Here is a 15,015-nt window from a genome sequence, read left to right as displayed (position 1 = left end):
TTCATCGAAGGTTGAGCTCACCTCCCAGTCTGCAGACAGGAAATGGCCATATATAGGCTTTCTGTCTCCTCACTGGAAGTTTCATAAGCTGCTGCTCTCCTCTCTCTGTGAGCAGTCTCCATAGCAACAGTATTTTGTTTCCCTCTGTGGCAGGAAGCAAGAGAGAGAGACGGGTAGAGATAGGAGTTTGAAATGAGACGGTGAGCGTAGATGTACGATTAGGGCACAACAACAGAAATGGACATACGGAGGAGGAAAAATACAAGAGTAGAAAGAGGAGATGAAAAGCACCTCAGGGCCGTCGGGCATTAAGTGGGTTTTCTTGTTCTGGGAACGAGTGCCCGACCAAACACAAACATTATATAAATCTGACTTTAGTCTGACTCATGGCTACATTCAGATAGGTGTTTTTCAGGTCACAGCAACAGAGATGAGTAAATGCACCGACAGCAACTCAGGCGAAGAATTAGGGCAGAATCTGTAAATAGGTTCTGAACAAAAGTCGTAAAAGTTCAGTAAAACAGCCTTTTCCATTTCTGTAACGACGGTGAAGATCCTCACAATGTGCAAGTGTCAGTCATCTTTTCTCATGAGGAAATCTGTAAAGTTTTGACACAGAAAAGGGTTTGTGGTCCTCTGCAGCTCAATCGGCAGCATAACGTATTCAATTGCCCTTTAGGAGATTTTTTTTCTATTGAGCAAAAATATTTTTTCCGCAACTGACTTTTTTTCTCTTCATTTTAAAAATAAAGGTATATATTTACATATATAAAAGAAATACCAATGATGTTTTCACAGTTTATTTAAATGGATGGCATGTCTATTATAGACTTAAAATGTCATAACAAATAAGTCATCCAAAAACTAAAGAGGGGTATCTGAAACACACATGCACACACACACACGCACACAGCGATAGTTTCTGACATGATATAATGGCAATACAAATGCCAAGATAACACTTTTTTTTTCACTGGACATACAAAGTAATGTGGCACTAACATTTACCATTCTAAAATAGTGTTTTTCTACAAATTTGGAAGCCAATTTGTTTTTCACCTCATACCATTTGAAATCCTTTGTGAAGTGTATTCTCTGCAGTTCTGCTGCTTCCATAAAAGGAAATTACATGTTAGAGGAAATCCTGACATTTTTATCTTTAGAGAATGGCAGATTATTCATATTAGACCTTCTAACTTGTGGAATCTGTTATTAGTTTTCTGTGAGCAAGCAGCAGTGATGAACAGAGGTATTGAAGGAGTTTCAATCATACATCAATTCAAAGGAAAATGCAATTTATCCATTGCAAATTAGAATCCCTATTTTCTGCAGAGTTTGTGGTGTGTTTTATGGAATAACATAATTTTAAAGTGAATTTCTCTCCCTCTTTGCAGGGGTCACTGGGTTCCTCCACCTCTTTGTCTTCCGCCCAGGTTTCTAGCCCAGCGGATGACAGCAATGACGTCAATCCTGAAGGTCAGGAACATTTATGTTGCAAAATTGTTTCATTTATTATTTAATAAGGAAAAGCTTGACACGTTCAAATGTCAAACTTATATGAGTCCGTTTTTGTGACCTTTGATGCCTCTTTTTGTACCTTCTTTATGCTTCTCTGATTTATACATTCTGTTCTCAACATGGTTTCTCACCACTTCTTCCCTCCTTTGGTGCCTTACTGTAAAATATTGATGCCTTTTTATATTGTGTAAAAAGGTTAGTCAGTTATAAGCTTCAATATCTATAGAGAAAAAAAAAATACTGATCTGGAGAAAAGGATGAACATGTTCTAAATTAACATGACATCTTAATATTTGATTTTTTTTTTTTTTACTCAGAGCTCTGAAAACCATTTTCATAAAGTGGTACATATTTTTTAGTCTGTAAACTGATTTGAACCTTTTGTGTCCCACGCCTGCAGCTGAGATTCTCCAGGACGAAGTTCCTGCTGTGCCGTCCTACATATCGGACCGCTACAGGGTGGGCCGGATGCTGGGCGACGGGAACTTTGCAGTTGTGCGCGAATGTGTGGAGCTCTCTACGGGGAGGGAGTACGCTCTGAAGATCATCAACAAGGGCAAATGCAGAGGCAAGGTAAACAAATGTCTGAAAGCAACTTTTGAATTTAAACTGTGTTCAGTCAAGGAGAGAAACTGTAATGTCTGTAATTGAAAAGAAGTTTTCATAAAGAGCATCATGCATGGACTGTAATTTAAGCTAATATTGTTTAGCTTCAAACATGTTTTTGCTTAGCCTGTTTGGTTAAATAAATCTACTTTTATTAATTCAAATATCTCACTTAGTTGTTCAATGTTCTTCTGCTTGCTCTAAGGAACACATGATTCAGAATGAGGTGGCCATCCTCCGCAGGGTCAAACACCCAAATATTGTTTTACTCATTGAGGAAGTGGACACTTATAATGAGCTTTACCTGGTCATGGAACTGGTCAAGGTATGTTTATTTCATATTTACTGATGTGCATAGAGTGTCTTTAAACTTTTTCATATTTTGACACATAAGCCCCAAACCTAAGTGGAAATAATTAGGATATCAACACAGAGGTCAGCACAGAGTAGTGCAAAATTGTGAAGTGCAAAGGAGAGGATTCATGTTTTCATTATTTTTCCAATTATTCTTTGCAGTTATAACTGCAGTTGTCCACCTCTCTCCTTTGGTTTTGTGCTTTCAGGCTAATGTTGCAAATAAATCGTCCTTAATATTTTGCCTGGTGAAATAATGGTTTACCTAACTAACCGACTAAAAATCTGAAAAGTGTGGCATACATTTTGTGTATATCTCTACCAACTCTGCACATCTAAAAAATGTTTTCTTTTCTGACTCATCTTTTCAAAATAGCCAAATCTCAGTTTGTCTGGATGATGAGCATTAGTAATTTTCTCACCTGGCCACATCTCTTAAATTTTATTTTGGTTTGGCCTTTGACTGGGACATTTTAGTACTGAAACATGCTGTAAACCATTCCATTGTATCTCTAACTGTAGGTTAGATTTAGATTTGGATGTAGGTTTTCCTCCTTGAAGGTGAACCTCCATATTCCAGCCTTTAAAACATTTTCTTCCAGGGTTGTCCTGTATTTAACTTAATCTTTAAAGGACTTGTGGCAAACTGCAAACAGCACCTCTTTTGGCCTTTTTCTTTTCCAAAAATTACTTCCTTTCCACCACTTTTCAACAAATCCTGAGGTTCAGCTGTCTTGTCAACAGATTCATGGCCATTTGCTCTGCTTAGGCATACCAAGCCTAGTTTTCAGTGTATATTCTATTACACATAATGCTGATCCATATCTTGAGTGGAGCAGCTGAGATGACGACAGAGACAGAGGCGTAGCAATCAAGCGGCGCAACGAATGACGAAGTCACGCAGCATGAGATGGAGAGGATCACTCCAGGCGCTCTTGTGCTCGCATTCTTCATTCTCTCTCCTGCTCTATGAGTCGAGAAATGTTTGTGCATAATTCAGGAGCCAGGAATGCGATCCATCTGTTCGTTCTGTTGTATGGAGTACTACAGGACACAGACGTGAGGCAGTCTGTGGGAGAAATGTGCGTACTTGTTACCATGTCCAAAAGAGGGAGGAGGACGGAGAGGAGGCTGGGGATGAATGAGGTGGAACATAGTCACGGCCAGGGACCAAGAGAGCGAGAGAGACAACTAATGCAGAATAAGATGATAGTAATCATGTACTTATGGGTTATTGTTTTGGCTTCTGATTTGGGTTTGTTACTTTAATTTGAACTAAGGGAGCAGTCAGAAAATAATTTGAGACAGTATCGGGAAGGGTGTAACCAAATTAAACCCCTGGAGAATTTATTCTTTTTTGGTAAAAGCATGGTGTCATTTTGACTGAGGAGTGATGCGAAAGAATCTAATTGAAAAAATATGCTATGAATGTATTGTTGTCAGTCAGAGTTTTCTTGATAATGAAAATTAACATCAGCCAGTGTAAGATTATTAGGAGATTATCTAGACCCTGGGTTCCTTTTAGACTGTTTAATAATGAAAGAAAGTCAACAGAAGTTATGTTTGGAATTGTCCACATATATATAAGGGATACAGTAAACATGTGAAAGAATGTACAAATTCACACTAAAACTATGTATGGAGGACAGGTGACAATGCACATTACTCTCAACACCACACCCATTGTTAAACATGGCGGTGGCAGCACCATCCTGTGGGAGTCCTTTGCAATAAATTATGCTAGAAAATCCTGGGAAGCTGCAAAAAACTTGACGCTGAAGTGGAGGTACTCCTTCCAGCAGGACAACACCCTAAACAAGCAGAGGCACATAGAAATGCATGCCAGACTTTTCAGATTTTTTATTTGTCAAAAGAAAAAAATTAAAAATTAAAACCAATTATCCATTTTCTCCCACTTCACATCTATCCACTACTTCTTATTTGTCTGTGAGGTAATGTTCTGTGTCCACTGCAGTTGAGCAGGGTTATTTCCAGCTCTCATTTAAACAATTGTCAGTCCGGAGTTCAAACCCGGACAGTGTATTTGGCATTTTCTTGTGCTACTTTGTCCAAAGCTTCAGAGAGTCTGAGAAAGTGCTAGATGACAGAAAACCAGAGTCCTATTTTAGTCCTCTGCTCCATTTAGCTCACTTGGAGAGACAGTCTCAGAGAGCATGAGAGAAGAGAAGAGGCTGAGATCTGGAAAGGTGAATAATATGACAATCTGAAACCTGAGAGAAACAGTTAAGGGAATCAACAGAAGTAATTAGTAGAAAATGCAAATTACAGACGTGAATGAAAAGTTTCAAACAAGCTAAGAAATGGGGTCATACATCACCCCTTTCAACCGCTGATCAGACAAAACATGCACTGTTCAATAAAGAAAACTATTTCCTGCAGAAAAGACTAAGCGATTCGATTGAAAAGATTGAATCTGAAAATGCCAGACAGTTTCCCCAAAACAGTATGGTTCCAGTCCTAATAGCTCACATGACTTGTCTGCAGGGGGGAGATCTGTTCGACGCCATCACCTCTGCCAACAGATACACGGAGAGGGATGCCAGTGGGATGCTCTACAATCTGGCCAACGCCATCAAATACCTCCACAGCCTCAACATCGTGCACAGAGACATCAAACCAGAAAACCTGCTGGTGAGTTAACACATGTACAGTAACTTGGTGATTTGTGGTGTCCTGCAGCTTTGCCTGGTCCCTGAAGGATGTAGCATCACTCATTTCTGTCTTTATCCTTCTGTTCATATTCTTCTTGTCATTTTCCTTCTCCAAATTCTGTTGTTCTTCCACCCAAAAATGTGCCAAATGATGCTGGGTCACATTCAAATTTCAGGCAGATATTAGGATAGTTTGGGAGTTTTCAACTGAGCTTCTGTTAAAAGCTTTTGAACAGTTAATATCCTACTGCAATATATAAAACTATTAGCATCGCTCATTACTTTTGTGCTTAGCACAGAGCTAAACTGCTGCTGGCACTATATTAGCTATTTTGCTTCTACCTTTACAATGTAGCACCAATAGCTAATGGCCAACAGAAAAAAATAAACCTAAATTGATAAAACTTATGAGCACCAAACATTTCATTTTATATCTTTTGTGTTAAAAGCTTTAATTAAAATAACTCATCCTAGTCTTTTATCTTCCCACTTTGATATCTCCCACCAAAGAGCTAAAATAGGTCAATGAGCTGCTAGAGCTGCCAGTAAGGAGCAGCAGTTTATACTACCTTAGAAAAATCCAGTTAAACTGCTACAACAATTTGTACAAACCTTTGTTTTGATGTTGGTCGGTCATTCTGTCCAGTGTTGGTCTGCCTGTTCTATACTTAATACAAAGTTATTATTTTGGCAAAAGTTTCTTAAAATAGCTTTCATATAGCTTTTACATTTTAAGACTGGATGTATTCAGGTGATAGAAGTCTACTTTGGTCTTTAATCCTTTAAGGACAACATCTTAATATTTACAGCAGATAAGCTATATTAATTGCTCATTCCCCTTTCATAGAACTTAATTTTTCCTACTGCACCGTGTTATACTCGGTGGAGCTCTCTAGAACCAAACCTCTAATCAGACCAATTGTTCTTTATGTAAATTTGTAGGTGTATGAACACGCAGATGGCAGCAAAAGTCTGAAACTGGGAGACTTTGGTTTGGCGACGGTGGTGGATGGACCCCTCTACACGGTCTGCGGGACCCCAACATATGTAGCACCTGAAATTATTGCAGAGACAGGGTAAGAGAAGTACCTAGTTCAGATCAGATGTGATGATGGCTGCAGGGCAAAATAATATTCTATCTTCTCAGCAGATCTGCAGTATTTCTCATTCTAATTATTTCTTTATCTTTGAATAGGTACGGCCTTAAGGTGGACATCTGGGCAGCTGGAGTCATCACCTACATCCTATTGTGTGGTTTCCCACCTTTTCGAGGGTAAGCTTATAGTTATCTACAAACAGATGTTTTTTATTGCATCAGGGTTCCAATATGTAGCTTTGATTGACAGAAACTTGAAATAATCTCGTGCACTGAAGTTTAATTGGAGTTGTTTGAATATTTTGTTCTTTGAACAGGGTCTTTATACAAAACCTTAAATGAGCTTTTAAATGTTTCTTTTCAAGGGTTATTGTTTTGCAATTACTTATTTCCACCACTCGATGTCTCTGTGCTACACCTGAAGTCTTACTGTAGCAGTGAAAATGCTCTATCAGAGAACTATTTCATTCATATCTGATTTCTATTATGAACATTTTTGCAGGAGCAGTGAGGATCAAGAAGCCCTTTTTGATCAGATACTGATGGGGCAGCTTGAATTTCCTCTTCCATACTGGGACAACGTGTCAGAGACAGCAAAGGTAAGTAATCCCCTAACTGCATCGTGATGTGAAGAAGATGATGTGCTACCACAGAAACAAGCTCACCCTCCGCTGTTTGTTTCTGCAGGATCTGATCCGGTCCATGCTGGAGGTGGAGGTGGACCAGAGATACACTGCCCTGCAGGTGCTGGAGCATCCTTGGGTTACTGTAAGTATAGCATCTGTGAGTTTGTGAAGCTGTCTTTCCTTCAGAAACACTGACTTGCTAATCTTTTAATCAATGTAGAATGAGGGTCTGTGTGAAAACGAACACCAGCTGTCTGTAGCGGGAAAGATAAAGAAGCACTTCAACACTGGGCCCAAGGTCAACGACACCAACGCTGGGGTGTCAGTCATTTCTGTAAGTAATCAACCACAGACCCCGTTATTCCACTGCTTTGACAACTATTGCACACAATTAAAATGTTTTACACCAAAGAAGAATTTTTATTCTTCTTTTGTTCACATAGCTCCAACACTTTAGACAGTTCCAGCTTTCTGATTGAAGTTTTCTCACGTGTGCTGGTGTTTGGTTTCTCTTTGTGTTCAGCTGGATGACAGCTTTTCTATGCAGCGATCTGGGTCGTTGGATTTCTACCAGCACCCAGCTATGTACTGGATAAGGTACGCCAGGTTTCCATGGAGATGTGAAAAATGCCACAAAGTGGTCAGAATTCAAAACAAGCTAAAATAGTGTCTGTGAAATTGATGGTCCCGGTCCCATCCATCACTGAGCGCTACCCCGCTGTTTGGCTGCTGCTTCGCTGCTATTTCAGCATGATTTGGTGTTTGTACTCAGCTTTCTGCTTCTTCCCTTTCATCCTCCCCTGGCCTGAACACACATTTCACACCTGTTTAACCTGCACTGTCATTTATTTGTGTCGCCTGGAACAAAGCTACATCTTTGATGGAAAACGTCAAAAATGAGTGTCACAGTGATTTCTTCAGAGAATGTTTTTGTGAATCCTGCCTTTTCAAACAAATCCTGCTGTTCTCTGTTTGCGTCTTTAAATTCCTGTGGTTTTACTCTTGTGTGCATGAATATGTTAATCACTTTTTATGTGTGTTGCTTCCAACCCAGCTCACTCTTTTAAGAACTGGCCTTGCTCTTCAGCTTCACTTCCCTGGCTTCTGTTATCTGGCCCAACCACTGACATATGAGCGACCTTGAGAGTCACAGCTTTTTGAGACACCAGTGGCAAGAGGAATTGATGACACACATGAATAAATTAACAACAAAATTAGCAGTTTGATGAACCATTGTGTCTGATTTCTAGTTACTTTGGTGTATATTTGAATTCAGAATGATGAATCTTATGAACAAGTTTTATGGAAATTAAAGGACTGATGCAGGATTCTTATGCTATCTGGAAAAGTGTTTTCCAGATCTGAATATCTATCTGTCTATCCAACAATACCTTTCTCCATGCCTCCTCCTTCCATTCTCTGGTTATATGCAAAGCCTTACAATTGTAGCAATCATTGTGAGTTACTGAATTTACATTTTTTAACTACTTATAAAACGAATGAGAACTTAGAAAATTTTATCCTGTAAATGTATGGAATCATGACAGAACTGTGTAAGAACCCTGTTAAAGCTTTGGAGAAATCAAAAACCTTTTGTAGACTATTTAACTTGGTAATTCCTCTTGTCACTGCCCACCTAACCACAAATCATTTCCTGACCAGCATGTGCAAAACTTGTCTGTTCCCCTTACAGGATTACACATGATGGATCTGATTATGATGTTCTACTGTGTTTGTCTCTGACAGGCCACCCCTCTTGATAAGGAGGGGCAGGTTCTCAGACGAGGACGCCACCCGAATGTGAAGCCGTTGCCTTTGCAGATGATCCAGACTGTGAACGCAGAAACGACAGCGAGGGCACTCCGGCCTGAGCCTCCCAGTTGCCTCCCCGGCTTGCCCGCAGACCCTCCCTGTCCGACCCCTGACTCTTGCTCCGACCCCTCCTCGGATCCAAGCCCCCTGTCGGACTCCGATGATGTCTCCATCAGCTCTGTCAGCACCGTCTGCTCCCCCAGCTCACCCTTCTAGCGATTATACGGAGGGGGAGGAGGAGGAGAAGTAAGGAGGAAATCCTCATCCAGCTCCTCCTGTACAGAGGAGAAGGAAGAGGAGGAAAAGGAGATGACCCCCCACACCTGACTGTGGGGTCATCGCAGATAACTGTGGAGAAAAGACAATTAAGAGAGAATTTTTAAAATCCCCTGAATCCATCTATCCAATTCAAGAGGAGAGATTGATGGAGGGGTGGAAGTAGAAAGATAGACTTCCTTTTATTTCTTTTGAACATTCTCTTATCTGAGCACATGTCGAGCTCAAGGAGCAAGAAAGGGCGAGAATTGTTTGCCTTTCAGTGATGATCCGGGCCAAACATGGAAACTTCCTCACTTCTGGAACGGCTCAATATGGCAATATGAGAACACTGACCGATGTTCATGTTTTATTGAACTTTATTTAATCATGATTTATTTACTAAATTTTTTTATACGCATTTGTCTTTTTCATAGACGAAAAAAAAATGTTGTCGTCCTAAAGAGCATAGTGAAATAAAAATGAAGAAGACATATGTAGAAATAGAACTGGGACATGTTAACATAGGCGGGGGTAGACTTGGTCAACACTGGAATCAAAGCTACGAGAAGCAGAAATTTGTGAAGATGTTCAGAGACTCGTGCTACAGCCCTGCTCCTTTCGAGCTTCGCCTAACACAGGGTTTACATGTTACAAAGATGGTGCATCTTCTCTCTTCTTTATACCTGCTATGGTCACAACATCTTAAACCAGAAGATACAGCAGCATCCAAATGCTTGTAGCAGACATCTGAACCACTTTTTCTGAACACACTCATGTTGCACTGACACTTCATTGATCTTTATTTTCAACCAACGCCACCGTTGTAATCCATTAATATTAAGCTGCATCTCGTCAAATTAGAAGATAATTGAAAAGTTCATTTATTTCATCAACTTGATTCAAACTGTGAAACTCATATTTACCAGGTTTATAACACAAATTAAAAATTCAGATGTGTATTTTAATATTACATGATACCCATAAAAAAATTTTAACAGCTTACTGAGAATATCCATGTAGCTATTTTACAGTGTATTAATTCAGTGCTTGGTCAGAGGCTCCTTTTGCATGAACTACTAGATTAGTGGAGCGTGTAATGGAGGAGGTCAGCCTGTGGTTCTGCTGAGATGTTCAGTAAACACAAGTTGATGTAATAGTGGCCTTCAGCTCACCTGCATTGTTGGAAATAGTGTTTCTCATCTTCCTTTTGATAATATCTCATCAATTCTCTTTCACGTTTAAGTCAGGCAAGTTTCCTGACCAAGTTTGGTGTTGTCATGATCAGTAAACATGGTACTGAAAATCTAGGCAGCATGGATAAGTACCAGGTCCTGCTTACATCAGACATCAGCATCTTCTGCAGAGGGAAGGGAAAATTCTTGAATGGACTTTGTTTCAAAATCATCTTAAGATTCCCCATACACTTTTTTCTTCTACTCAATTTTCCATCGGTATTCTTGTATACAGCACTTTGTGGAAAGCCAGCTTCTTCTGCAATTACCTTTTTTTGTCGATGTTGGTCGGCTGGACAACTATCAGGTCAGTACTTCCACATAATTGTGTAGACTCTCGTAAAATAACATTTCCATTTTAACCTTTTTTTATTTGTCTTATGTGATAATCTGGTTTTCTAAACAATAGGATTTGAGTTTTTCATTAATTCAATTATCAATATTAACAGAAACAAACTATTTAAATATATTCCTCAGTTTATAGTATATTTTCAGTTGTTGAATTCATTTAATGACATAAATGAACTTTTATTCTGGTTTACTGAGATGCACCTTTATGCCAACATTTAAAAACGGTATGATTGTTGTGGTCCAAATGCTTCTTAAATGTGTACTCATGGGTATGAAGGGGTGCCTATTTACACAAACGTTTTACAGTCTTTATACAGTTAAAGATGACAAAAACAACGGCAGGATGGATGAAAACCAGCAGCACTCGTGCAAAGCAGTTAAAGGATGGAGGAGGACTTGTTTAAGCTCTGTAAACCTCATTCATGACTTCATTTATTTAGATGAAAGCATGACAGACATACAGTAGCCTATTCTTATAATAAAAAATGTTTAGTGTTGAAGTATTGTTTATATGTTATGTAAATAACAGTTTTATTTATTTTGATAGTTCACAATACAGTATATTTCTTTACTAGTAGTAAATATATGACAATTGTAAAAAACTAAAAAAAAAAAAGAAACTAAAAAATGAAACAAAAAGAATCATGTCTGACAGTCAATAAGCAAAAAAAAAAAAAAAGAATTATAAATTCAATCATCTGGTTAAAATGGAGAGAGAGAAAAAAAAAAACTACAGTTGAAATGAATAGTATCATTTTTACCTGATGTTGTTTCACCTAGATAAATCCACACAGTCAAATATACATTTGTGGGGAAAAAAATAGAAACCATCATTTTTGCTTCATTGACAGTTCTAACAAAGATGCCACTCTATGTGCAACATCCAACAGTAATTTTGATTTTCAGTTACTGATGTGAAGAAATACATATAAATACATCGCTGCACTTGTTTTTGTGTGTGTGTGTTTTTTAGAGATTTTAAAGCTGTTGTTTCATTTGTCTTTGTTTCTTCATTTCTTTCTATCATGACATTTACACAGTAATGTGCTGCAGTGTGAATTTGTTGTGGTGATGAAACCCACACTCTCCGGTACACGGTTAACCAAAGTGCTCTCACTGCTGCTCTACTGCATTCAGCCTTTCCTGAATACTGATACCTGTACCTCTCTTCATCAATGGTCTGTCAATAATCAAAAGTAATAATTAAAACACCTTTAAAAACTAAATTGTTTGTGTTTTATTTCTTTTTTTTTTAGGGGATTAGGGGCTACTGTTGCTCAGTTGAATAATTATCATCACACAGATTTGCTCTGACTGAATCTTTTCCATAAACATGACGTAAGTCACCTTAATATTTTTCCAAGTTTGTTTTCCAAGCATTTTTCCTAAGACTAAGAAGTACATTAATTTGAGGAGATATGGGGAAAGTGGAAATTAAAGAGAGGTAGAACAAGTCTGAAATGGTTTTTCGTACCGTTTAGAGAATTAAAATAGCAAACATTCTTATATGTAGCTCTCGTTTGAGCCAAAAGGCGTCGCTGTTGTCAGACGCAAACACAATGCCAGGGAAGAAGAATATCATCAAGGAAGTGTAGCTTTCGCCTAAGGGCGATTATGTACAATTGATTTATGAAGATAATGCATGTTCTATGACAAAAATATGTACTAGTAACTTGTAGCTGCGCGTTTCGTATGCGAATACGTATCAAAGTGAGGTTGTTGTAGAGAACCGGCGATTAGCATTGCGTTCACTGCCATAACTATGAGCAACAAGGACAGTTCTTCATCCGCTGCAAATAAAGACAAGGACTCCACTCTTCTGCTCACTAAAGACGGCCAGCGGTATTTCGTTAGTAAAAGCGGAGCTGTGGACAGCAGGAACGTGACAACGCCGCATGAATCGGAGAACAACGTGTCCTCTTTCAGCGTGGACGATCCGGACGAAGAGAGCGACGTGCTGGACGCGTCTGATCCCAGAGAAGGCGCAGCCAGCCCGGAGGAGCTTAATGAAGAGGAGACCTCGGAGGGCGACAACGCCCCCAAACAGTGCACTTACGACGGCTGCACGGAGACCACCACACAGGTGGCCAAGCAGAGGAAGCCGTGGATGTGCAAAAAACATCGCAACAAGATGTATAAGGATAAATATAAGAAGAAGAAGAGCGACCAGGCTATGTCCAGCGGGAAGCTTGATGTAAGGGAAACAGGGTCGTTTTAAAAATTGCAAATAATTTAAGGTATTGCGGGAGTTTTTCTCTGGTTTCTACACTCCAATGTAACATAACTGCCCTTTTTGTGGGGATGACCAGGAAAACTCTGAGGAGCGTCCAGTGTCTGTGAACAAACAGCGCCTGGGAGCCATGGGGGACCGTCCAGCCAGACCCTCCCTTATAGAGCAAGTCCTCAACCAGAAAAGACTGGTGAGTCGTTGACCTGATTCTGCTCCCATGTGCTGAAACATACTGTATTTTTCTCTAAACTTGCAGAATGCTTTCTGGAATGTACAGGTTACTCTTCCAGAGCGAATACCTATTAAAAGCTTGCTCACCTTTATTTTGCCATAAACTCTGAGAAAGTAAATTCCAGAGATTACTTCTCAGGATTTGAAAGATAAAAGACGAGTCTTTTTATTTTTCTTTTGGAACTTTCAGGTGACCATTCAGGAATTTAAAGGTTACTTTTCTGAATGCAACAGGCTTCTTTAATTTGTTTTTCTGAAACTTTCCTGGAACGTTCCTTTACCTAAATGGTTACCTCCCAGAATTTAGATGTTTCTTTCAAGAACTTAAACTAAAAACATCTGCTATTAATTACTACTGTGTGCTTTGCTGTGACATGTTATTGTCATACATGTTGTCACTGTGGTTTCTCAGTTCTGTTTAATTTTTTCTCTTTCTGCAGGTATAGAAGCACACTATTAGTGTTTTCTTGTATTCTCGCTATCACTCTTTTTCTTTTATTCTCATCTTCTCTCTGTTTTTAACTTTTTACACCACCTCTCTCCCTTTCTTGTTGTCTCTTTCTTGTTCATCTTTGTGTCCATTACATTTGAAAGGCACGCAAAGAAATTTCTAATAAAGGTTTTTTCTAAATATAATCACGCATTATAGCAAAAACCTTATTGCTGCACTTATGAAAGTAAATCTAGTCTTCTCCCTGGCCCCCAGACAACTGTTCTTTCTAATTGCCACACTGCCAGACCGGACACACAAGAAAAAAAAAACGTTGGGGTTATTTCCCAGAACCTGAAGTTAAAATTTTTCAAACTTTGAGGTTACATTGCATCTTGGGACTTAAATGTTATTTCCAGGAAGTCTGAGGCTACTTTCTTTAAATCTAGATGTTGCTTTCCTGAAATGTCAGGTAAATTCTCTGGAACTTAAGATTTTACTTTCTTCCAACATAGAGATTGCATTTCTGAAACATTTGTTATTTTGCTTTAAATAAGAGTTGACTTCACTGTCATTCATAAGTTTTTTTCTGAAACTTGATAACCCTTTTCTAGTTGTATTGAATAAATAAAGCACTTAACCCACATTCACATATTAATATTCACAGACACACACATTCATACACCAGTATGCAGAATGGTAGACCACATGTGGCAGACCCCTGATCTACTGTATTGATGTACAGTTTTTTCCCTCTTTTTTTCCATATTTGCATCACCAGTCTAACATGAATGTCTCTGTGTTCCAGTCTCTGCTCAGGAGTCCAGAAGTGATCCGGTTCCTGCAGCAACAGCAGCAGCTCCTGGCTGCACAAAGCCGCAGCCAATCACAGCAGCACTTTCAGGGCTGTTGACAGTGACTAGTGTGTATTTGATAGTATTTATGATACATCACAAGGGTTGTGAAAACAAAATATAAATAAGTAATTTATCCATAATTAGATGAAGCTGCTCAAAATCGGACTTTGAACTGGACAGAAAATCATTTTTAATGTGTAAGCAAAATGTTTTCTCCATTTGCTTTATGTTTTAGTTTAAAGTTACTTGGTTTTACTGTCCTTCGTATTGCAGTTTTAATCAGGACATTTAATTGTAACTGTCTAATGTTTTTAAGACATTGCATCCCTGCGTTGTTATATTTATATTGTGTCTTCTAATTGCTTATTTATCTTGTGTGTTCTTGTTCTTCCTTACTGTTTTTGTGATATTTATGTGTTGTATTATTGTGAACATCAACCTGATGTAATTCACCTGAAATGTTCAAAAACAATTGTAGCACTGCTTTAAAAGAAGTGCTGCATTTATGCAGCTTGTTTTTCCTTGCGACAATCAGTGGTCATATTTTCACCCAACAGAGTGTTACGGTTTATTTTTAAAATAACATTTTGTATGTTCTTTTCATCTTAAAGTTTAGCATAAGCTAAATTTTATCTAGATCTAAATAAGTTAACACAAGCCAAATGTGTGATGTGAAAATTATGACGTCTATGTCTGCTGAGCCTATGAAAATAAAAACATTAATACTCAGACACTGACTACA

The 15,015-nt window shown here is 38.7% G+C and overlaps 2 protein-coding genes across 5 annotated transcripts in view; both read left to right on the top strand.

The window, feature by feature from the left end:
- dclk1a (doublecortin-like kinase 1a) overlaps positions 1-11,751 on the top strand; it is a 50,994-nt gene extending 39,243 nt beyond the window's left edge. For 2 of the 4 annotated variants that reach the window (XM_032576688.1, XM_032576690.1), the window contains 11 exons: positions 1,395-1,476; positions 1,919-2,091; positions 2,330-2,449; positions 4,984-5,130; positions 6,093-6,226; positions 6,346-6,423; positions 6,749-6,845; positions 6,934-7,014; positions 7,093-7,206; positions 7,396-7,469; positions 8,619-11,751. In XM_032576688.1, coding sequence (XP_032432579.1) covers positions 1,395-1,476; positions 1,919-2,091; positions 2,330-2,449; positions 4,984-5,130; positions 6,093-6,226; positions 6,346-6,423; positions 6,749-6,845; positions 6,934-7,014; positions 7,093-7,206; positions 7,396-7,469; positions 8,619-8,676 — 1,158 coding nt within the window. In that variant the 3' untranslated portion in view covers positions 8,677-11,751. Of the gene's footprint in view, positions 1-1,394; positions 1,477-1,918; positions 2,092-2,329; positions 2,450-4,983; positions 5,131-6,092; positions 6,227-6,345; positions 6,424-6,748; positions 6,846-6,933; positions 7,015-7,092; positions 7,207-7,395; positions 7,540-8,618 lie in introns of those variants that run through there. The other 2 variants (XM_032576689.1, XM_032576687.1) reach the window with 1 other exon arrangement.
- Positions 11,752-12,080: 329 nt separating this feature from the next.
- rfxap (regulatory factor X-associated protein) lies at positions 12,081-15,002 on the top strand. The gene is made up of 3 exons (XM_032576985.1): positions 12,081-12,719; positions 12,835-12,945; positions 14,225-15,002. Exons 1-3 carry the CDS (start codon positions 12,288-12,290, stop codon positions 14,327-14,329), a joined length of 648 nt encoding a protein of 215 aa, XP_032432876.1. The 5' UTR covers positions 12,081-12,287; the 3' UTR covers positions 14,330-15,002.
- The last annotated feature ends 13 nt before the right edge of the window (positions 15,003-15,015 follow it).

This window comes from Xiphophorus hellerii, chromosome 11, assembly GCF_003331165.1.
Source record: "Xiphophorus hellerii strain 12219 chromosome 11, Xiphophorus_hellerii-4.1, whole genome shotgun sequence".
Lineage (NCBI taxonomy): Eukaryota > Metazoa > Chordata > Actinopteri > Cyprinodontiformes > Poeciliidae > Xiphophorus > Xiphophorus hellerii.
This window is presented reverse-complemented; position numbering and strand designations above follow the sequence as displayed.

Coding starts and splice junctions, on each gene's coding strand:
- rfxap (XM_032576985.1), top strand. CDS start 12,288: ATGAGCAACAAGGACAGTTCTTCATCCGCTGCAAATAAAGACAAGGAC. Junction 12,720..12,834: donor TGTCCAGCGGGAAGCTTGAT/GTAAGGGAAACA, acceptor GGGGATGACCAG/GAAAACTCTGAGGAGCGTCC. Junction 12,946..14,224: donor TCCTCAACCAGAAAAGACTG/GTGAGTCGTTGA, acceptor TCTGTGTTCCAG/TCTCTGCTCAGGAGTCCAGA.